The sequence below is a fragment of the Ambystoma mexicanum genome, chromosome 1q (assembly GCF_040938575.1).
Source record: "Ambystoma mexicanum isolate Mex_15411 chromosome 1q, UKY_AmexF1_1, whole genome shotgun sequence".
In the NCBI taxonomy this organism is placed as follows: domain Eukaryota; kingdom Metazoa; phylum Chordata; class Amphibia; order Caudata; family Ambystomatidae; genus Ambystoma; species Ambystoma mexicanum.
In genome coordinates this window covers 88,916,114-88,940,068 of record NC_090922.1, presented here as the reverse complement: position 1 = coordinate 88,940,068, position 23,955 = coordinate 88,916,114, and the positions used below count along the sequence as shown (strand labels likewise).

The window sequence follows — 23,955 nt, the reverse complement described above, 5'->3', positions numbered from 1 at the left end:
TTAGTCTCTGGAGACTGCTCAACTGTTGCCTTCTGTAGTATTGAGGAAGAATGTTCATGTTGCACTGTGCTCTTCGCTATGCTCTTCAGTAAACCCACCGTAACTCCCTTGTAAAGTTTAAATGGGACTCGAAGGGATCAATACAAACCTTTCTGCTTTGTTTTTTCTTCCTTATGTGGTGTCGAGCTGTCACATGGAGCTGCGCTGTCTCATGTCCCCAAAGAATTTCAGGGGAAAGTCACTGCGCTCAACAAATGTCTGTGTTGGAAAATCTGGCTGCCTTCACCCGGGATCTGCCGCATGACAGTTCATACCAGGGAACCAGCACTAACGTGCACCGCCTAACGGACGAATTCGCAGTGCGGACCTGATTCACTAAATGTTCTGATTATAATCAGAAAAGAAATACGTGGAGGCTTAATGGAGCCGACGTATGCCACAATATCCTTAATGCGGTCTTGCGGCCATAAACAAAAACCTGCCGTTGATACTTCCTGAAGAGGATACAAGCCGGGAAGGAAAACAAATGCTTTCGTGTATGGCAACCGAAGAAATAAATCACCTGACACGAGCCGCACGTCTCTTTCAGGAGTCGGAGCGGAGATAAATACAAATGGGTAGCTGCGTGGGCAGATCGATTGAATGTACGCACTGCCTCCCAACGTACGGCTTAACTTCATGCATTCAGTCAAATCAGATCAATAGAAGGAACAACAGTTGAAATTCACTAATTATTGGCTTCAAGGTTAATTTACAGTTTCTTAAAAAAACCCGACTTGCAGTCAGGACAAATTACGGATAAACTTGGCTTCACTTAACATAACTTGACTTTAAACTTGACGTTTTCACGTAGCTCTATTTGTAGTAGGACTGCTTGACTGGGTCTTCCTGCTTTGTGGAAGTCCTCGGCAATCTTCCAGTTCTCATCAAACCTCTGGGAAGGCCTCAAACCTGGGAACACCTAAAACACCTCCTGCTGCACTGAAGATCTAACAATGAAAGGCAGTTGCTTGAGTTCCCAACTGACAACATTCCAACCAATCAGCTCACTGACTGGTTCCTCCATCTTGGCTTGGGCTTGAGTTTACAGACTGAATGAGATTGTTAAGGCCCAAACAGGAAAATAATAGACAACAAAAAGCACAAGTTACTTTCCCAATACAGACCACCCTTCCAAAACAACCAAGACCAGACAACCCTGCCAGAGGAACCCTGACAGCACCCACCTCAACCTAGATCAGTCACTAATGGTGGCAACAGTCTGGCAACCGATCTTTCACTCGAAGTGGTTCCACCCACTTCTAAGTATGATGAGTAAAACACCAGAAGCACCTCTGTGACCAACAAACATCCACGGCAGGGTAAACTTGCTGGGAGAATTGCAAGAACCCAGTCTGAGTGTGAGGTTAGGAAATCAATGAGAAAATGAGGATTGTATTGGACATAGTAATGTCTTAGACATTGAGACTGGCTACATCGCGTGGGCCTGTAACCACAGACATGATAATTTTGTCTGCTGCAAAGCTATCAAACTTTCTAAAGCCTTGTACATATCCTGGCTCAGAGAACATTGCAGGGACAAACCAACTCATCAATGGAATTTGCTTATACTTACAGCCAAACAGAATGATAGCCGTGACCTCTGGAGAGTTATAAACTCATAATCTTCAGACATGCTTATTCGTTGCACTTCAAAGGAAGGCTGGGAGAAGCATGGTAGATGCAAGATAGGGCGGCATTGTGCTGTCTCCTTCTCTTACTATGATGCTCCAGTCAGATGGATCTATATAGGTAGTCCTGATGAAATTTCTGACATCATCAGGTCACTTAAAATCTCCAGGGCTCCCAGCCCAGGAGACTTTTGCAATGCCAACATTGAACTGGACCCGCTGTACTGGGGTAGACTGCTGCATACACTCTCTATGACAATCAGTGTAAGAGGCACACTTCCCAACTCCTGGGTGAGTAGCATCATTGTTCCTGTACATAAGAACGGTTCTCGATACGCTCCTAAAAACTATCAGATCTTGGCGAGGCTTGACCCTCCTTCAAAAATCTTTGCCTGCATCTTTTTGGATGAGCTTAACAACTGGGCTAAGAGTCAGATCGTCATCCCACTGAACCAAGCAGGGCTACGAAAGGGATCCGGTGCCTCTACAAATGTATTGGCACTTATCTCTATGGTTGAATACTTGTGGCTGATAACTAAGCGAAATGTCTTTGTAGCTTTTATTGACTTTAGTGCAGCAGTTGACACTATCCAGTGCATGACCCTGTGGACCAAACTCCTTAATTGGGGTGTTCCTCTGCACCATCTTCACCTGATTGTCCCTCTGAACACTAGAACTAGTGTCAACGTTTGTATTTCTTCTACTGGCACAGTCATTGATGCTCTACCCAAGTATGCCAGACTTACATAGGGGTGCATTCTTGCTCCCACTTTACTTAATCTCAACTTGTCTGACCTTCTGCAAATTTTCTGTGTCAAGGAAATATTCCTGCCAAGGTTAGGTGGACACAGTGTGCAATGGCTTGGCTATGCAAATGACTTTTTTTGTTGGATTGAACACAAAAAGGGTTGCAAATACAGCTTGATTCAGTAGCTGATTATGCCAACAACAACGGCTTGACCATCAGTACTAATAAAACAAAAGTCACAGCCTTTAATCTCCCTAAATCTGGTAAAAAGCACCAGTATAATTGGGCCTTGAAATTAAACCCTTTAGACATCGTTGGTACCTATGACTATCTTGGGGTTACCATCTATAGCATATTGACCTGGGTACCCCAGCTTGAACGTATCGAGACCAAGGTACGACAGTCATTGGGTGGGGTCTTTCGCTTTGGTCGTGATCATTGTGGTTACACAATCAACTGTAGAATACAGATATATAATGCCAAAATTAGATCCACTCTTCTCTATGGGGTGGAATAATGGGGTAGGAACCATCTGCCCAAACTCAAGACAATTGAGGGGCTGTTCCTCAAGGCCATTACAAATTGCCTACATTCCACCGCGCTAGAGTATATCTATTCTTAATGAGGAATCACGAGTATTGTTGGAGTCCTCTCTGCAAAGGTCTGTCAGTTATAATGGAAGCTAATTACCTGCTCATAATTATCCTTACTACACATCCCTTTATCAGCAGCTTCCACGTCTGAAATCGACTCTGGAAAATCCTGACTTAAGTTATTAATGGAGGAAGGACGGAAGTGCTGCTCCTACCTTGTCTATGATCCCCTTTGATCGCCTTGGCTGCCCATATCCAAGATTTAAGCACAACATCAAATCTGTTTGCTACGCTGTGGATTGTGAACAGATCAGGGTTAGCCTAGCAACTAAATCTCATTGTGGCGAGTTTCTCTCACAGCTCACTAAAAGAGTAAGTCATTCCTTAATATTTGCGGGACTATCCACATAACAGGATTCTTACTTTCAACATGCGTCAAAAACTTAACCTGGCAAGTACGCTTGAGGTTAAGGGGAGTAGAATGGGCGTAGGTAAGGCCCATAGGCTTTTCCAGACTCTGTGATACTAGCTCATTGGAAGGCAAGGCATCTTATTTTGCATTGCGAAAGTCTTAACAAGATCAAAACCAAGGCATGTGGACATTTAGGTCTTTCCACTTTTCATGCTGACTACGTGGATTACGTCTGGGAGTGATTTCATGCGGGCAATGACATATTGATCATTTATCATTTCACCAAGATGTGGCTCATTATAGAGGAGATTTTAGAATGACTTATGTTTTAATGTGTACTTGTTAAGATGGACATGTTGGACATGTTGATTTTATTGAGCAGCTGGATTTTTTGTTTGTATTTATCATGTTTCAAAAGCCTTATGGGTCTGCATCAGGTGTTGGTCGGAGTGGTAAAAATACGGCGGTAATAGCATTACTGCTGCATTACCGCTCCGCCCAATCCCGAGTTCGGGCGGAAAGTTGGAGATTTACCTCCAGCTTTGAGCTGGAGGTAAATCTTGCCACTTTCCACCCATTTTCGGCACTATTACCACGGCACCAATAGAACTGCAGTAATAGAGGGCAGAATGCCCCAATGGGTCAAATGGACCCAATGGGAATGGGGATTTAGCACCCCCCTGCAACTCAGAAACCAGCGCTAATAGCGCCGGACCGAGTTACGGTAACGCAACTTGCATTGGGTGGTATCCCAGTGGATTTACTGCTGAGATACCGACTTACTCCTCCCCCCCAAAATATAAAATGATTTTCAGTATTTTCAGATGCCAGTATTACAATATAAGAACTTATTCCTGTTGGATTTGACAGTAACAATCGCCATGTCACTGTAAGAAAACAAATCCAGGCTGACTGCATCAAGGCAGTCTAGCCATTTGCCGTAGCGATGAAGTGACTACCTGAAGCATCCTGCCCGGACATGTGACTATCAGCACCACACTGACACAGACTGAATGAGTACCTGCAACATGCTACCCAGGCATAATGCCCACTCCTCTACCAGTGGAAGGTTTTGAGAAACAGCTGACAGTTGCTAGACTAAGATGCCCTGGAAAAATAAATCTCAGTGTAGACCACATGGCACAGAAAAGTGAACCGCCGCCAAAACGTTCCCACATTGGTTCTTCAAAAAGCCTATTCTGGCACGAGCCACACGGCAACAAAGGTGCAAGGAGGACCTTTGTGTCCTACTAGAGCTGGGCACTAAGGACTGCTGCTCATACAGCCCTCAAACTTCAAACAGGCCACATTCAACCATCAGAGGGCAAATACCTTTCACCAGGCCGCCCTGTGCAACAGGTTAAGCTGGCAGCTGCAGTGACTCAGCATGGTAATGTTCTCTGTCAATGGGAAACAAATTATAATAACCTAAACAATATTAGGGTATTAAAGGTAAGTAGTATTATTTCTGATCATGGTTGCATATTCCCGCTTGCTCGGCTGGTTTTTAAGTTGGAAAGGACTATCAAATTCATGATATAGACGAACGTATCTGTTTTTTATTGATTTCATGGTTTCTAATGAACGAATTGGCATGCTGTCTCAAGGCTTTATGTTAGCTAAGCCTACATACTATGGCACAATAATTATAGATAACGGTGACAAAAAATATGGAATATTAGGTGACTTAACAAGATATGTCTATGCTGAAAGAAAGCACACAACGCTAACATCTCTCGCTCGCGTTACAACATATTTAACATGGCCTTTACTAGAGAGGAGTCAAGAAGGGCATCCAGATGTTTTGCTTACAGCCATAGTGCCCATTGAAATGTGTGCCTCATAAATAAGGAAACCTAAAGATAAAGTCGCCCCTACACTTATCATTTATCACAGCAATGATAAGGACATTCACCCAGTATATAATGCCACATAGCAGAAGGCTTGACACCTCATTACTGTGCCTCCCATTGACAGACCATGCTGCAGATTAATGAGGATGACGGTGCACACTGCTCAGGCAGAGCCACTTGTCTCATTGGCTCGGAAACAATGTACACAGAGTGGACATACGTGGTACAGAGAGAGAAGGGTATCATGTTTTGTGGCTCCAAGACTCTAATGCATAAAGCTGGCATACTATCGACTGAATTGCAAAACTGCACTCAATCAGCCTACGTCTTATCTCAGTTGAAAAATCACACAATCCTAGAAGGCTGGTAAAGTGGGTGACTGTCGCCTGGGATGTCAAGTGCCTTGCAAAATGCTGTCTGTGCCGAGCCCTAGATATAGGGTTGTTGTGAATAGAAACACAGAAAAAGGAAGTATTTACGCTCAGTTATAGACACTGACAAACAGAAGGACGGTCTGCAAATACAGCGACCTGGAACAGCGACACACTCATTAGAAGGGAGAAGTTACTTTCACTCATTTGATCTTCATTCCTGCACAAAGCTTGGGAAGGGCTTTATGTTGGTTTGCAGTTGTTTGTTCGTCTGATAATTGATTGCAGCAAACTGTCTGAAAAGAAACTGCCTGAAGCGATCAATTATCAGAGGAACAAACTGCAACCTAAATTTGCCTGCCCCCATCACGCTCCACTACTTACCTGTTTACCTACTGCCAGGACCCCCTCGGCTTGCCGCGTCAGATCCGTCCCTCTAATGAGGGTCAGATCCGACACCGGGGGGACCCTTTTTCTTTTTTCTTCTTTTTTCTTTCTTCCGGTCCCCCGCCTCCCATGTTGAGGAAGCGGTGGATACTCCCGCAGCCCCCCAAGTCTTATACATACTGAACATGGGGACATGGGGTCACTCCCGCAACTCCTGCTTCACATGTTCGGTATGTATTAGCCTAATTGTTCATTTTTATTCGATCAAATGGTACTGGCCGAATCCGGTCAAATGTACCATTCGATCAATTAAAAATGAACAATTTGGCTAATACCTTTATATTATGCACCCGTCTTCAAGCACTTGAGTAGCGCATAGAAAGGAATTGCGTCTGCAGACACAATAACTTGGAGGTTTAAGGCAGGCTGCTCCTCTGTGCCTCGGCTGCCTTTCAATCCACCTCCCACTTAGTTGATTACACCCTGGCAAGACCTGGCTCATAGTTTCGTTTCCACAGTGTGACTTACAGTATTCCCACCTAAGCCCAGTCTCTGTGTCTTTAAATTCTAGTTTTGTGCAGATCAACGAACCACATAGCAACTCCTTGTGAAAATGTTTATTTAAATGGGAGTGTTATTTAATGTATTAAATCTCCATGATGAAGGACGGAAAGGCTGTAGCAGAGTACAACTGAGACGAAACCCCAAAACTAGGGACTAAGGAAGATGGGGTGGGGAAAATAATCCATATAAAGCCTAATTTCCCACTCCTCAGGTACAGTAAATGATTAAATAACATCTATGTACAGTATAGACCTGCTTTTTGATGTATGATGATTTCAACTGCAGTGCCACCTCAAATATTTGGTAAACTGCACTAAACCTAGAACTAAAGGAAAGCATATGACAGCGGCAGCTTGATGGGCTGCACATAACAGGCCAGAGTTAACTTGAGCTCTGTGTCTGTCTTCCATGCTTCGCCTTGGAAGGCACAGTGCAGCAGGCTGCCTGTCAGGACCTGTACTGTGGTCAAAGGCAAAGCTGGTGGCAGACGGCAGAGACATTTCCTGAAGGACAGATAGAGACACACACACCTTGGCGTCAGAAACAAAGGCACAACACACTTATATTTGTTTAGCACTCAGAGCCACAGACTAGAGATTTCGAAGCGCAGTAAAAATGAAAGACAAGCAGACTATGGGGGCAATGAGCATATGCTGACAGGAAAAGAGTTGGAAATATTACAGTCACAGTGTCTGTGTCACTAGTTTTTGCTTTCTTCTTCTGTTACTGAATCGGAAAGCAGTATTGGCAGCTATACGCAATGCAAGCAGTTCTAATATCGGCCCTGCCTCCAGGCCACTGCCCTGGGCCCTGCCCCTCTGCCTGCTGATCTGTGACCAGGGAAAAGGTCCAGCAGACCCAAGCTACTTTATGGAGCATGGCCACAGGAGTAACAATGACACACACATGTATACACTCATTCTCCCTTCTGCTTCCATACATGATATGATATGATAGGTTATTTATAACATACTTAATACCCAGAGGTTTCTAAGCGTGGACCCGAGGATCTAACCTGTGATGCTCTGTGTCGTCTGGCTTCCAAGGTGAGCACGTTGCCCCTGAGCTAACCTCCCAAGACAATCTCTTGTGAGTCCCTGAGTGATCATTTTGAGTCCTTGTATGGCCTATGCAACCTTTCACCCTTCTGGGCTGGATAAAAGGAGGACCAGTTTTAAAGGGGCAATAGTAATGTAATGTAATGTAATGGCTATCACAAGTAATGTTTGTTAGCAGACGTGCCTCCTGTATGCCTGCAATGATTTACCTCTCCATTTCTTTTCGCGATGATACTAGTGCTGGACATTATTGTGGGAGTGCTGCTCCTGTGAGTGGGGCACCCTTGCTTGCATGGATAGGGCCCTGCTTACTGCTTGATGGTTTCAGCTTATTGGCACTGCCACTGACGCTGTTTTATTTCTATTTAGATTCACAGAGTGTACTCCTTCCTGGATTACATCATGGGCGGATGCCAGATCAACTTCACCGTGAGTACCTCTCGCCCTTCTCCTCTTCACAGGGTGCACCTGCGCTTCCGCTGGTGCCGCCTGGCCTTGGCCAACAAGGGCATCCTGGTAATCATACATCAGTACAAATGAATACAACCTTCACTTTGGGTGTAAAATGGGAAAATCGGTCTGCATGGGACAGTCATTATCTCAAACTGAAGCCAGGGCATGACCCACAACGTGATTGTCGGCTGGGAATAGTTCAAACCAGCAGGGTTGTCCATCCTTTTTGCGACTCTCATTGCGATGAGACTCTTGGGTAATTAGAGATGCGAAAAGGTGTAATGTCTCTCCCTGTTCCCCGCTGCCTCTACAGGGGGATACCCCTGGTACTCCTGCTCTACCCTTCTCTCTGCTCACCTTCTCCGGTAGCTGCCCTCCTGAATCCCTGCTACCCCTTCTTACCACTTCGCCTCTCTTCTCCCCCACGCCAACACTCACTCATCCACGTGCCCAGCTCCCCAAACCCAACCGTCCCGACTCCTTACTTACCTCAGCTCCTCCCTCATTGGCCCAACTAGCCATGTCTCTTTCACGCTCCATGTATGACACACAGGACGTTTTCGCAGTAGATTACATGCAAAACGTTGTCTGCGTAAAGCATGGCATGGACCACCCACTGAAATGTCTGCCCACCTCCTGGCTTCATTTATTCAGAGGGGAACTATGACTTCTTCATATCAGTTCGTTTTGGGAAATTAATTGCCAGGATTTCTTTTTTTAAATATTTCTTTCATATTTTCTCTATCAACTCTCCAGACTGTCCTTACCTTCTATGTGTCCACAACCCTCTATTTAATTCACCATCCTCTGTCCTCTGCATCCTCTTGTCTTTCATATTCTCCAGTCATCTATACCTTCATTGTCTCTGTATCCGCCTGCTTCGTGTATCCTTCAGGCGCTTATATCTTCTTGCCCCTATTCCCTCCTCGTCCATATAGTCTTTCACCTATCCATATCATCCAGCCTCTCTATACTCTCCTGCCTTCTATCACCAGCTGCCGTGGATCCTCTGTTCCTCTATACCAGGGGTCTGCAAACTTTGGCTCTCCAGATTTTATGGTCTGCGACGCCATGATCCCTCTCCATTGATCATTCTGTCTGGAGCTGATGGTACTTGTAGTCCAAAACATCTAGAGAGCCAAAGGTTGAAGACTCAAGTTCTATATCGTTTATGCACCATACCATATCATACCCTCCTAAACCTTTTGTTCCATTGCCATCCACAGCCTCCTACCTTTCATAAACCCCATACCTCTGGTACCTCTGGCAATATCCTCCGCACCTCAGTACATCCTCCTTTCTTTCTCCCCTATATTGTTCTAGTCCTCCATACGTTCTTGCCTCTTACACCCATCCATTCCTTTACATAACCCCACTCCTCCACATCTGCCTCTTAACTTGGAGCTGGTTAGGGGATGGTGGTCCACACAGGTGCCAGCTATAGATGACGGGCTGAGGGATCTTGCTTAGTGCAACATGCACGGGAATGCCTTTAGAGAACTAGTGGCACCTCTTACCCACCCTGAGGACTATTGGACGGGCTTCAGGTCTCACCTATACGGTAAAATGACCCCCTGCGAAGAATGAATACACTTGACAGCTTCTTATTGCTGTATGGCCATGCATGTTTTACTGTTACATGATTCACATTGACGTCGAGGGTACAGAGGAGGGGGGAACGGAGTCCACCCACTTTTTTCAGAGGGTGAACTCACTCCGCCCCAGCTAAAATGCGAAACATTGAACGTCCTCTTTGAATTTATGCATTAAAGCCGACCATGGGGATCGAACCGCAATCGTCAGGTTTGCAAGCCTGACACCTCACCACTGCATTATATAACCTGATGAAAAATAACAAACTAAAGGTGAAATGTCCCATTTCAGTACTGCACATGCCAGGGGAAACATTTGTATTGGTTCTTAGAGCACAAAACATGCACACCTTTTCACGCTTTCAAAAACACTACTAGAAGAAAATATCCTCCCTTGGTTTTGTGTGTGGATTGATTTGATGAGGGCAAATTCCGTTCGTCCTGTGCAATTTAGGTGGTTATGGAAATCCAATTTAATGAAATGTGCATATTTACCCTTCATATGCTAATTTCTGGCAACGTCACAACCCATTGCATTTGCTGATGAGTTCCCCCACTTTAATTTTTAGGAATTGAACCCGGATTTATAGCCTTTGCTGTCTGCTTTAAATGTTGTAAGAAACTGAAGCGTCGCTGTTTGATTTGTTTTAATGCTCTCCTTGTTCCATGTATTTTGGTTTATGATGTATTAAAAAAACAACAGAAGAAACTTGAAACTGGTTTTCTTTATCATGCTCTGTCTGGTGGCTTCTATCTACCCCCATCACTGGCAAACATGCCCCTTTCTTTTCCCTCCATGCCGGAGGAACCTGTTATATCTTGATGATCGTGAAGATTATGGGGCCACTGTCCCCAAGTACCACACAGGGAGATACAAAACAACTCCCTGTGCGATCCTTGAGGCCACAGGTATAGAGTGCCGGAAATGCCAGGAGCCAGGAACACCGGAAACCCCCCGACCGCTGTAAGGCAAGCAATGGGTAAGTACAGTGACAAGGAAAACAGGCGAGGACCACAATGTAACTTAACACTAAAGGGGCTTACCAAGGTGGAGGGGACCAAACCCTGAGGTGGAAAAACAGGATGAGAGGTGTTCTGAGTTGATACAGGGTGTGACTGGCAGCAGCAAGTGATGTAGCACACTGGACGGCAATCCGGATGGACTCGCACTAGGATACCTCCGCGAGCCGAAATGTCCAGTTCGGGTGTTTGCAATGAGTGGGGTGATCCGTAGACAATCCAATAAGAGTTCCAAGGTCTAGACCAGATGAGCACGACAAATCCGAGGGATAATCCAAAAGGAAACCAGAAGCAGTCCAGAAGTCTGGTAACTAGCAGGTCAGAACGAAACCAAGGGCTTCACAAGAAGAAAATCTGAGAAAACAGTCCGTAAATCAGTACCGTGATCGAAGGAACAGGAACGCCAAACAGTGCCGAATTAGTTCAGCTGTGACGCACTGAATAAGTGTTCCCTCACAGTATTTGAAGGAATAGGAACCTGTCAGGTGATTGCGTCACATGACGCGCGGTCCCATACGCTTCCGTGCCACGTGATCCGCAGCAACAACAGTCGGCTGGGTCTTCTGGATCACGTGACGTTGCAGCCAGACCGGCCGATGGCTACGCCGAACAGCTGCGAGACGCCAGGGTATTTGCCACTGGCAGAACGGATGCAAAAAGTTCGGGCACCCATGTCCAATAGGCTGTCTCCATGTGCGCTGCCTGTGCTTGCCATGTCGCTGCCGCCCTACATGAGTAAGTGGGGATCTATGGGTGGGAGGCGGTTAGGGTTGATGAGAATGCGACTGTGGACCGGGACTAGAGAGGGCGGTGGTAGTAGAACGGTGGGAGCTCGCTTGAGGGGCATGTGGGACAGATGGCATAACAGAACCCCCTGCCCCAAACACCAGTGTGCACATTACCCCAGGACCTCAGTTAAGCCAGGCCCCCTCCAAGCTGGACAGGGTAGGGAACGTTCAAATTTAAGGTAACTAATCTTTATAATTACAAGATATATCTGCACTCCAAAATTATTCCAAGCCTCGAAGGCGGGCCCTACCTGATTAGCAGGTGCTTCACCAGAGACGAGGAACTGCCCGCTCATTTGAGTGCCGGGGCAGCCACCATGATTTGCTGCTTTCACACCTATTGTGTTATTGACTTTCACACTGCATTGTGTCCGGACCTTTGTATACCTTTAACTATGACACCTACCTTCTCCCCTTGCCTTTGTGGGAGTCGTGGGGTGATTCTTCTTTACCAAATTGAATGTGATGGGTGGAAGTCAACCAAGCAAGAAAGGTTTTACCTTTCTGGTCCCTACCTTTCTGTTAATGCCCTTCGGCTACCGGTAAGGCCTGATGTTTTGCTTTGGGGGTGGAGGTCTGCTTAATTCCTGTGTAGGCTATCTTTTGTCCCTCAAGATTGCCTGGAGTATCCAATTTAGATGCGGGAGGGATCCATCTTTAGACGGCTGCGTATGCAAATGACCCAGTAACTGTTGACATTTAAGCAGTCGCTGTCTATGCATATGGGATTATAACCTTGTTGTATAGGGAGCGTGCTGGACCGGGCATCGGGCACCTCAATCACATCTGCTGGATGGTTGAAGGAGGGAGACTCTATGACATCATGCTTATTGCGTCCAGTCCAGATGTTTTTCCTTATTTTAGTTTTTCCTATTATTAGTGGACTCTGCTTTTCTCACCTCGGGGGCTACAGGGTTGTGGATATATGCTACTGTGCATGCTGACCGGAGCAGCCTCATGCTTATGATCAGTGTTTCTGGCGTGAATACTTCCAGTTCCATGGCCTTGAGGGGTTTTGAGAGCTGCCCTTTGCACAAACGTGTGATGCCTAACTCTCCCTCCTCACCTTTGCATGCACATTTCTTTAATGAAAGTGCTAATGTAGCCTGTGTGCGCTGCACTGCACGCTCAGTTAGTGTCAGTTGAAAGTAGAAGAAGAATGGTGAATGGTCAGTGGGGTGGCAGGAATCCCCAGTTGCGCATGCCTTGTAGGTTAGAGTTTCTCTCCTGTTTTGTAGAGACAATGGGCCTCATTACGACCCAGACCCCCATACTACGAGTTTTGCTCGCGATTGAACTCGTGATTGCACCGGCACCGTTATCAATGGTGCCTGTGCAACCCTGCTCCCCACCCCCATTCTGCCCTACAGGCCAGAATGGGGATCGGGAGCCCGGCAATACTGCCACCCGCGAATGGGCAATAACTGCCCCATTCAACTCGTAATGGGCCGGTTATTGCCCAGTTGGGGGTGCCGTTGCCGGTAGCGAATTTGGCGGTAACCGTGCCTGTAAAACGGGCATGGCTACCGCCAACCTCATAATGAGGCCCAATGTGTTGCACTGCGGCTCGGTTGTATGAAGCAGGGCACGAGACTGGTGACCTGGGCGGTACACCCGGTTTTGACGCTGCCGTTTCCACCCCGGGCCGGTTTGGCATGACCGCTTTGAAGCAGCAGCCATTTTGGCGTGCCCAGTTTGGCACAGAAGCCTTTCTGGCACTATCGATTTGGTGCGAAGGACGTTTAGACGGGGCTGACATTGCAGCCATGTCTAAACACCCTTGTGCCAAACAAAATGGGGAAAAAAATACCCAAACCGGCCAGCAGCGAAAATGGCTAAATCAGTCAGGCGTTGTGGTTGGTACCGACTGTGCTTTTAAGGTGCAACTGCTGTCTACAATGAAGTCTCTTTCATTCCAGACCAGCATCAGGACACATAACAGTAGCAGCCACCAGGGAGATATAAAGTAGCGGGTGCTACTGTATCCCCACAGGGCTTGCACGTCAGTTTCCCTCTTCAGCCCGTCGCCCACCCACCCCCACCGCATGCAGGAGATGAGTCAGGGCCGTGCTAGTCTCTGGGAAGATGGAACGGGCAGATCTGAAAAAGTCCGCTGTCTTTAGCGATTCAAAGAAAACACTTGTTTTGCCCTGTGTGGGTGAAATATCGGTAATGACACCCGTCATTATTGGGTGGAATTGTTCTGCCTCGATTAACAGAACTGCGTCCATTTCCGTTGCTGCACGTGCTAACCTAGCAAATACACCACAGTCACAGAGTAGCACGGGCACGGCACTAATTGATGCAGACTTCCTGTAATACTGCATTAGTATTATTCTTATTTGTATTGTACTTATGGAGCGGAGAGCTAGCTTCGAGAAGCAACGGAGTGCTTTACAGCCTCTTCAGCTTGGCTCCCAAAAATCCAGCAGGGTATGTTTCCTGGGATTCACAATCATTAAACCCTATAACCACAGGCCAGTTTTACCACTTTAAGAAGAATCTAGGGTGGGGATGACTTTCACCAATGCGCCAACCACGCGATGGAGCTCGCTCCCTCCATCTCTTCAGGCCAAGGCGGATCACTTTTCCTTTCAACGATGAAGACTTCTTCTCAATAAACCTTGATGCAACCCACTTTGTTCGTCGTTCTCTGGTAGCTCAGCGCCGAGACGCCCTCCCCCCCGGCGAACGTTTGCTCTATACAAGCTCAGCTAACATAACAAGGCACTATTTGACGCTTTATACTCAAGTGTATAAACAGGGCAGGGACTATGCCATATTTCTAAATGATGTTTCACATAAAGTAAAATGGGATCACTGTTTAGTTCGGTTCTGTGCTCACGGCGAACGCTGAAATGCCAGTTCTGGAAATTACGAGAATGTGAAGTAAGACTTTGCTTTTAAGGTTGAAAGCATGAGTGGACCGAAATCAGAGGGCGTTTGCTGCACACCTTTCCCAAATGATTCATATTTAAAATGTGGATGCACTGTGATCAGTCACAGTGTGTTGCCTTCCCTTTTACTCTGGGCGCACTTGGAGGACACGTGAACACAAGCATCCATGAATAAGCAGTGCCCAGGAAAGTAGGGTTAGACAATAAGCAAAAGCAGGCAAAGTGTGTCACCTGCGTGACTGCCTGCTGCAAAGATCAGGCACCAGCAAGGCAGAGGGCCTCATTACGAGTTTGCTATTAGCTCCATGGCTGCCTCCAAACCGGGCTCCTTTTCTGGGTTCCTGAAATGGGGACTTACCGGGTCATTCCGACATAGGAGGACCCGGTAACTCCTCCTTGCAGGAACCATTCCCCATTCCCATTGAGCCCCCATAGGGTGGGGGCCCAACAAGGGTGGGGATAGGCCCCACAAACTGGCCATCTTCCTTTGACTCAGGGACCTTATTTCACGTATATGAACGTAGGCTACCCATGGGATTGTCAATGATGGACCACACTAACCATGCCCTCCCTGCCCCGTGCAGTCAGCAGACAGAGGATGTGTCTGATTGGCAGTTTCTGTTGCAGCCCAGGGCCTTCACGCACTCCTAATGATGAGAGCAAATTAATAGAAACACACAGTGGAGCCAGTAATCTGCAGTCATGGGGCATGGCAGTGAATCAGGATGTACCACAGACCACACCCCTGTACTAGGGTATAGGGCCTATCACTGGTCTTCATTTTTACCATACTTTTTTAAGCTGCCTTGGGATGTAGCTCTTCTAACCTGGTTCCAACCACTTGCACTTTGTAGACTGTTCAATTTTTTTGATTATGTGTATAATTAGACTTAAACCAAATGTCCCTTGGGCACTTGTGACTTTTATTTGTCCGGTGTGGCTGTGTGTGAGGATGCGCCTACATGAAAAATGCCTTGCGGGAGGGCATTGCATGCTCTCTGACAGTACTTTTGAGGGTCACATGGAGGTCGGGAAGATGTAGAGCAAGGACAACACTATCCCTGCCTCTAAAGTTAAGCCCTTACATCAATTCTCAATGTCACCATGCAGCCCTCACACAAGTCACCTTCTAAAGTGCAGTGAAAACTGGACAGATACTCCCCTTACTGAAGAAACCTACTCTCGACCCAGATGACCCGACCAACTATCTCCCTATCACACATCTATCCTTCCTTGGCAAAGCTATTGAGAAGACCATGGCCATGCAGTTGCATGAAAGGATCTCTCAGCACCATATCCTACAGGTCTACCAATTCAGGTTCTGACCATGATGCAGCACAGAGAATGCCACCATCCAGGTTTGTGTTGACTCTCCACACATCAAGGACAAAGGAGACCCCTGATTACTATCCTGCTCAGCCTGCCTCTCCACTGCTTGTGATACGGTCCACCATAAAGACCTCCTTAGTATCCTCACCATGAGCATGGGCTCTGAAGGAACATGGCTCCTGTGGTTCTGGTTCAACTTATACTTCTCCAACAGAAACCATTTCTGGCAGATGACCTCCAACCGATCCCAGTGCCACACAATTACATGCAGAGTTCCACAAGGCAGCATTCTGTCCCTTTTCACCATCAAGATTTACATGGAACCACTGGGAAGTCCTGGCCAACACCAGACATCAAGAAACACCAATACGTATAGAAACACACAGATGTACCCAAAGATCAATTTAGTCAACGATATCCATCAACTCAAGCACTCTGCCCCTCATCAAAGCATGGACGTCGACTGTCTACCTGAAGCTCAACCCTACAAAGCTTGACTTGATTGTCCTCGGGAACCCCACAAAGCATTCCGACATCTAGAATTGGCTCACTGACATGAAGCTTAAAGGTTTCATGCCTCAACTCATACCGAGTGCAAAATATATCAGCTTTACTATTGACTGTGTCCTCTCATTAAAAGCCTACATCGCCAAGAAGATTCAAGCAAAATGGTATCAGCTTGAGCTCCTCAGCAAAGTCAAGCCGTTCATCCACTTGTGTATAGGTGCGTTATAAATGCCATATCATATCATATCATATCATATCATATCATATCATATCATATCCCTGCCCCGAGTTTCAGAATAGTTGTCCAAGCCCTGCTCATCTCTCACCTGGGTGGTGGCAATGCTGTATTTGCATGGAGCCCCAGATGCCACATTTACCCCTCTGAAAGCCGTCCCGCACACTGCAGCATGTCTACATTTAGGACTGAGAAAATGCTATCCCATCGCCCTCATCCTTAAGGAGCTGCACCGGCTACACCTTCAAGCAAGCATTATGTTCAAGACTGCCTGAATTACCTAAAAAGCAGTCATAACCGAAACAGCACTCTGCCTGGCCAAGAAACTCTACATCTCTGGGGGCCAGTGCACCACCTGAAGCCACAACATCGCCAGGCTGGAAACCAAGAACTGCAGGAAGGGCAAAAACAGGAAACCAGCCTTTTCATCCTATGCACCCTGTCTGGGGCAGAAGTTAGCAACACAGATAAGACTGGACCCTTCTGTCCTACAGTTCAGGAAGGACCTGAAGACTCTATTCTTCAAAGGAAATCTCGCTGATCATTGACGACTCCACTGAACCCCATTCCCTCCTACTAGAGTTCCCCTTCTACCCCACAAATCTCATCCTCTACCCTTGCACCCCACTTCTAATCCCCTTGACGTGGCCCCTTTGGAGAGCGCTCCATTGCAGACCAACCAGGTTCATGCGTTATGAATCCCATATGTACACCCTACACCCTTTTTCCTTCCCAAGCAAATTGCCCCTTGATTATATTAATATTCCCCACTGATGAGCAGCAAGCCATGTGAATTGGGAACAGGTCAGAAGGAGGAAAGAAGAGGGTGAGTGAAGCTGATGCAAGAAGATATGAAATGCAAGGGGTTGTGTCAGTGCAGGATCCAGAATGTATGACCTGCCAAAGGAGATACATCACAGCTGAATTAGCCAACTAAACCTGATCACTCCAGAGTTAGAGCTTTCCCCATCCCAGGATGCCACTTTGTTTCACCAAAAGGTACAATCATGGCAAGGTTAAAGCAAAAACAAAAAGATAACAGGACAGAACGGGTAATTATTACAACCAAAAGTAGTCACTTTCTCAGTTCCCTTATAATTTGGCACTCAGGATAGGCTATTAAAACAACTGAAGCAACTTGATATCTAGTCCAAAGATACTGAAACTCTCTTCATTCAACGCTATTCTGTTGTACACATATTTTATTTAAATGTTTTTATGTATGAAATAGCAATTTGGCTGATCCTTTGTATTTTCAGTTTTCCATTCATTCCTTTTGCTCACCTAACAATTTGTTAAGAGCCTCTACTTTCCATATTATATGGAGAAAGGGCAAAAAAAAGAGGTGAATGCTGTAAGGTTTATAGTTAATCTTAACTATTGGCATTGCTCCGGGCAACCCTCCAGACCATCGTTCTTCGGCTGCCAAGCCATTATAAAGAGGGAAAGACCATATGCAAATCAGGCTTGGTTCCACCCCAAAAGAGGAGGTCCGACCCAAACAACTTGGTGCTATCCCTTTTGCACAAGACTGCAAGCATTCCCAAACATGTTTTAGCCTTGTTGGGCTTCATCAGTGAGGAGCTGCTTGGGTCTCTAGGCCCAGCAGGCATAGCAACCATGTCTGGGCATATCCGTCCCACTCAGGGTGACTACAGCAAAATAATAGAGGTGATGACTGGAAGGTGTAGAATTAATCTTAACCTCTGGCATTGCCCTGGACAACCTTCCAGATCAGTTCTTCACCTGCCAAGCCATTACAAAAGGGGAAAGACCATATACAAATAAGGCTTTGTCCCACCCCAAAAGGGGAAGTCCAGCCCAAACTGCTTGGTCACATCCCTTCTGCATGAGACCACAAGAATCCCCAAACATGTTTCGGCCTCTTTGGACCTCATCAGTGAGGAGAAGCTAGGGACACACAACCCACATTGTTAAGGAGAAAGGTAACATAAATCCTGGGCATGTCCAGATGATTTGAATAAAGGAACTAGATCCCTAGTGAAAAATACCTCACTCATAACTTTCAACAATATTGAATAAATATTGTTATTTTCATTATTCCAGGCAGACATGTGTTTCGCACATTAGTACTTTATCAGGCAAACTTGAAAATCCCTTAATATGTTAAGATGGTTTTACAAAATCACGCAGTAAGGCCTTCAAAGCACTTGCGGCTGTTAGGACACAGGAGTTATTCAATGCTTTTTAAAAGCTCTCTAACTGAAAAGATATATTTTTTAAACCTACTTTAGCCTTGATAAAGCTCTAATGTGGGAAACACATAACAGGCTTCAAGATTTTAAACTATGTATACATTTTCAAAATAATTGATACATTCCTGGGATGCTAAATAGAGATTATTTGTGCCATGGCACAAGATCTCTTGTTCAATACATGCCTGTACGTATGGCCCAGTGGCCTTTTCACTCCACTGTGTTTCCTGCAACAATAATCTCTCCATAAAATGGCTTCACCTCCTGCACAATACACCGGCACGCTTGCATTTCCTTTACCAGTCGATACCTAAAGTGACTAGACTTGTTTACAATGATAAGGCAAAGAGGACTTAGAATCCTTGTGTCCTCGAAGAGTGTGCAGCTTAACATCAAGTGTTTGCGTGACTTTGCCAAGTGTGTGAGTGAGGGTTCCACAGGATGGTGTTCCCGGCAGGTAAGACCTATAGCTGGATTGAGACCTGTATCTTCACACTTTGTCCTGGTTAATGGCGGCCTGTGGGTGGGTTTGTTCTTATGCCCAGGCCTATCACTGCATGAAAGCATCCTCCTATGGTAACCCAGCCTCTGGATGACGTGTGTTGAGTCTAGTGCCCTATCAGACCACTCTGCTCCAACGTTACTCCTACCGTCATGTCAGACCTCTCGCTTACCTGTGTCCTCTCTGTTTTAGGTGGCCATCGACTTTACAGCTTCAAACGGAGACCCCCGGAACAGCTGCTCTCTGCATTACATTAACCCCTACCAGCCCAATGAGTATCTGAAGGCGCTCATCGCAGTGGGGGAGATCTGCCAGGACTATGACAGGTATAGTTGGATGCATCTCTCCCTCACACTGACTCTTCCCGCACATTCCTACAGTGCAACCCTCCTGTGCTTCCTCTCACCCTCCAACCCTCTTACCCTCTCAGTCCCGGCTCTCTCGCTCACTCTCCCCCCTCTCCCTTCCCCACCCCAGTAAAGATCTATTTCTTCTGAATGGCCTTTCCTCTTTGCCAGTGCCTCGCTCATTTTTCACTACTCTCTACTGTCCATCTCAGTCTTATTGCCGTGATTCTAAACTCTCCCTTCGTCTCACACACACAGTATATCTCCCCCCTCACCTGCTGCCAGTGAGATCACATTCCCATATCTCCCCTTCTACCCCCCTGCAGTGAGTAACATGTTCCATAATGACTGACCACCCCTTTCACTCCTGCATCCAGTGTGTTCCCCCAGACTCAAGTCGCAATGGGCAGATTGGGGGTGCACCATCTCTGCTTCAATAACTGAAGGGAACAAATGTTCATTCTTTAATTTCTGTCTCATTTTCTCTCTCTCTACAATTATTTATTATTCTCACTCACACGGCATCCGCTTGGTAAATTGCCTTTCCTGTCCCTATTCCTTTCAGTGGGATCTTTTCTGTCAGTCTTTCTTCTGAATATTGTGAATATTAGCATGTCCAGACGTGGATAGAATTGTGAATACTAGCATGCCTAGACTTGGATAGAATTGTCAATATTAGCATGTCCATACTTAGATAGAATTGTGAATATTGGCGTGTCCAGACTTGGATAGAACTGTGAATGTTGGCCTGCGTCGCATCTGGATAGGACTTTGAATACAAGCATGTTCGGACTTAGATAGAATTGTGAATATTGGCATGTCCAGACTTGGATAGAATCTGTGAAGATTAGCATCTAAGCCCACACCTGGATAGAATTCAGAACATTGGCCTGCAGACTTTGAATGTTAGCATGCCCGCACCCAGGCGAAACATGAATGTTAGCATGGCCACACTTAGATAGAATTGTGAATACTAGCCTGCGTCACATCTAGATAGGAATTTGAATATAAGCATGTCCAGACTTAGATAGAATTGTGAATATTAGCATGTCCACACTTAGATAGAATCGTGATTACTAGCATGTCCAGACTTAGATAGAACTGTGAATGTTAGCATGCTAAAGGTCAGGTAACCCACTAACCAATATAAGCTCAAACTCTCCATACTTATCTCACTCAAAAATTCACACAACTATCTCTCGCACAACAAGCAGCACGCACTTCACAACACTGCAACAACACATAAGCCGGAGCAACAGCACACGCAGACTGACACCGATCCAATACCCGCACCAAAGCTCAGTATCTGGTGTATACCGAGCTGAAGCTGCCAACAGAACACCACTCCTCTCACTATCCTGCTCCCTCTTCACCTTACTAACCCTCCCACCTTATTTACAGATCCGCCAGACCGCCTGGGGACCAATTCCGTTGGTGACGGTGCGCGGTACAAATACCTTTAACTTTTAACATTCTATTGTTACACAGGGAAGTGCTGCAGCCAATCAGGCGGATGGCAAAGTGAACACATTCCACATTAACTGCCTGCGTTCTCTCAGCCACTCACAGGTCCCAGATTTTTTGTTTTTTGTAAAGGGTTCTGTTTCCTGATGTGTGACTCAGTGAAGGGGAAAGTGGACATTGCTAACTGTAAAGTAAATTGCTGAGAGATGCTGACTTCTAGTTCAACCCCCACCCTACCACCACTGACCCCCGCACATGATCCATGTTTTCTTGTGTTTATGGTTCTTGACTCTTTATAGATATTATTCAAGGGGTTTAGCCCTGTCTAGAAGTGTGTGATATTTTATGTTTTTGTTGTGTGCCCTCATTGGGGTTCCCTGTAGACTGTACATATATTTGTAGCCCCCTCCTCCCCCAATGATGTTTCGAAGAATAACACCTGTGATATTGTGACGGTACTAAAGAAATACTACAGGACTACATCACAAAAGCAATGCATGCAAACATTTGATCAGTGAATCTTGAAAGTAAAGATCACTTTACTGATCCAACTGTTTATTTCTGGGGCATGATTCAAGGGAAATTTAACCACAGTTGTATCTTAAACCTTCCCTTAGCACCATGAACACCCCCTCATATTTTAGAAGAGGAAATTCCCCAGCCACTGACTTCCCATTTGTTCACATGCTCAGGTCCATGTGACCAGTAAGTGGGTGCCTTGACCCCTCCCTTTAGTGAATCTGTCACTCAGTTACAGATCACTGGATCAGGAATAAGACATCTCGAGAGATTATGGGATCAGCGTCAGATTGAAGGATCAGATGGGCAATCACTTCCCAATTCTAACCTGGTACCAGACCAAGAAGCCTTGGATACCTGTCGAGGAATGCGTCCCTTAAAATGATGCATCAATACCAGCCTGAGATATAGCCCATTTAACGCAGGCAGTACATGTAGGGGAAACATCAATTCATTAGTGGGCATCTCAATCCGATAAAAACCCATTACTGGTTGTAGTAGTTTCACAAAGCATGAAGTGTCAGAGGCCAAAGAGCAGATAGAAAACAAAACATGTTTTGTTTGTCATTGGAAACACCGGAAATGTCTATGATGTCACACAATTGGAATGGTGAAGTGAGCATCTCTCGGTTCTAGACACACCAACAAATCACCAATAGCCTCCATCTTGACATGGCAATAGAGAATTACGGGACTGAGATTGTATTTGTTTGAATACCAGTCAAAAGCCTTTGTCCTTCTTTCTGTAATGTAATGTAATGTCGGTGGGCTTGTATAGCACCTTTCTGGCCATTTTGGTGGCATGACTGTACATGGCTCTATAAAAAAAAGGGCAGCATTGGTGTGACATGGGAGAGGCAGATGCGAAAACTGTGCTGCATGTGAGTGCAGGTTGGAAGCACCAGGCTCCTGTGTGCCAGTCTGCTTTCTGTGGGGTTGGTGAAATGACTTGTGAGTATGTTATGCATATGGAAGAACCCAAGGTCTCATAGACTACAGCACTTTGATTCTGATTAACCACTGATGTCAGAAAGTGTGATAGGGCTAAAGAGGGAGCTTAGTCAGTGCTTGATCAGTGTTTATGTTCAAACAGTTGCTAGGCCACTGGCAGATATCTGTGGGGATTTTGGGTCTTTAGTATAATGTGGTAGGAGAGCTCAGAGAATGGTCAATTTGTCGGGGGAAGAGGGAGTAGCCTTATAAAACAAAACAACCTGAATCCCTACACCCCGGCCGCTTGCATTTGGCAGACTGGCCCCTTTTCACTGTCTCGCATTACCACTGTCAATCCCTCCACCACATCTCCTTTTCACTCTCTCCTGCCATCGCCGGCCCTGGAAGAGACATGAGTTGCAAACGATTGGCGAAGGTAAGACTGCACCTTGTTAAGGGTGTCAGGGTCCGGCTTGACTGAATTCCACAGGAGCTGATGCTGGCCCCACAGAACCTCACCAGGAGTTCACCTCTCAACCCTTAAATATAAGCTGAGCTGAAAACCCCAGAAAAGGGAAAGGGGAATTTGGAGAAAATAACAACGGAGACACTGCAGCCCTTCAACCGTCTGGTAGGGTCTGGTATCTGTGGTAAACAAATACACCTGGTTACTTATATGATAAGAAAACTTATTTTCTAAAATTATTCTAAATAACTCTAAACTCTTTACCTCTTAAACCTCAGTAAAAGACTTAGAGGTTAGTAATCTTTTGTGGAATATCTTGTAAATATATATTGTGTTGTGCATATAGTTCAAGCCAATCAAGTCTCTTTAGAATCCTAAAGTGATGGCCTTTGCAACATCTTTTCAGAACTAGATTTTCTTCTTGCTTCAAAGTTCTTTTAACCTTATGTAGTTTTCTATGCTTTCATAAATTGCAGTCTTTCTCTGAAAGTATTGAATTCCATTTGCATAAATTACTTTAAATAATATTCTTTAACTTCCTGGAATACTGCTTTCTTTCTGCTTGTGAATTGTTTCCTTATTTACACAAAGAACGTATAGTTTCTTCCTTAATAAGCGTGTGTGATAAACACATGAAATCAGAAGACGTGAAGAATTGTCCTCGCGTTTAAAATACACACGCGATTCTTTACAAAACCTGCACGCGTGAAAAAATACGTAAACGCGATAAAAAATAACACGCGCTGTTTCAAATGGACTCGCGCTCTATCGCAAACCAACACGCGCTTTCTCATGAGACGTCTTTCACGTAAGAAATGTACACACGCTAAAATTCACTCGCGCAATTCTTTTGGGCACGCGCTTTATCGCAAAAACCACACGCGCTTTCTCAGGAAACGTCTTTCATGTAAAAAAATGTACACGCGCTAAAATTCACTCACGCAATTCTTTTGGGTACGCGCTCTATCGCAAAACCACACGCGCTTTCTCAGGAACGTCTTTCACGTTAAAAATGTACACGCGCACTTTCA

At 45.7% G+C, this 23,955-nt stretch overlaps 1 protein-coding gene across 3 annotated transcripts in view; it reads left to right on the top strand.

Annotated features, from left to right (window-relative positions):
- CPNE7 (copine 7) overlaps positions 1-23,955 on the top strand; it is a 1,149,025-nt gene that overhangs the window by 967,567 nt on the left and 157,503 nt on the right. For all 3 annotated transcript variants that reach the window (XM_069635582.1, XM_069635584.1, XM_069635583.1), the window contains 2 exons: positions 8,026-8,085; positions 19,388-19,521. In XM_069635582.1, the coding sequence (XP_069491683.1) occupies positions 8,026-8,085; positions 19,388-19,521 (194 nt within the window). The remainder of the gene's footprint in view (positions 1-8,025; positions 8,086-19,387; positions 19,522-23,955) is intronic.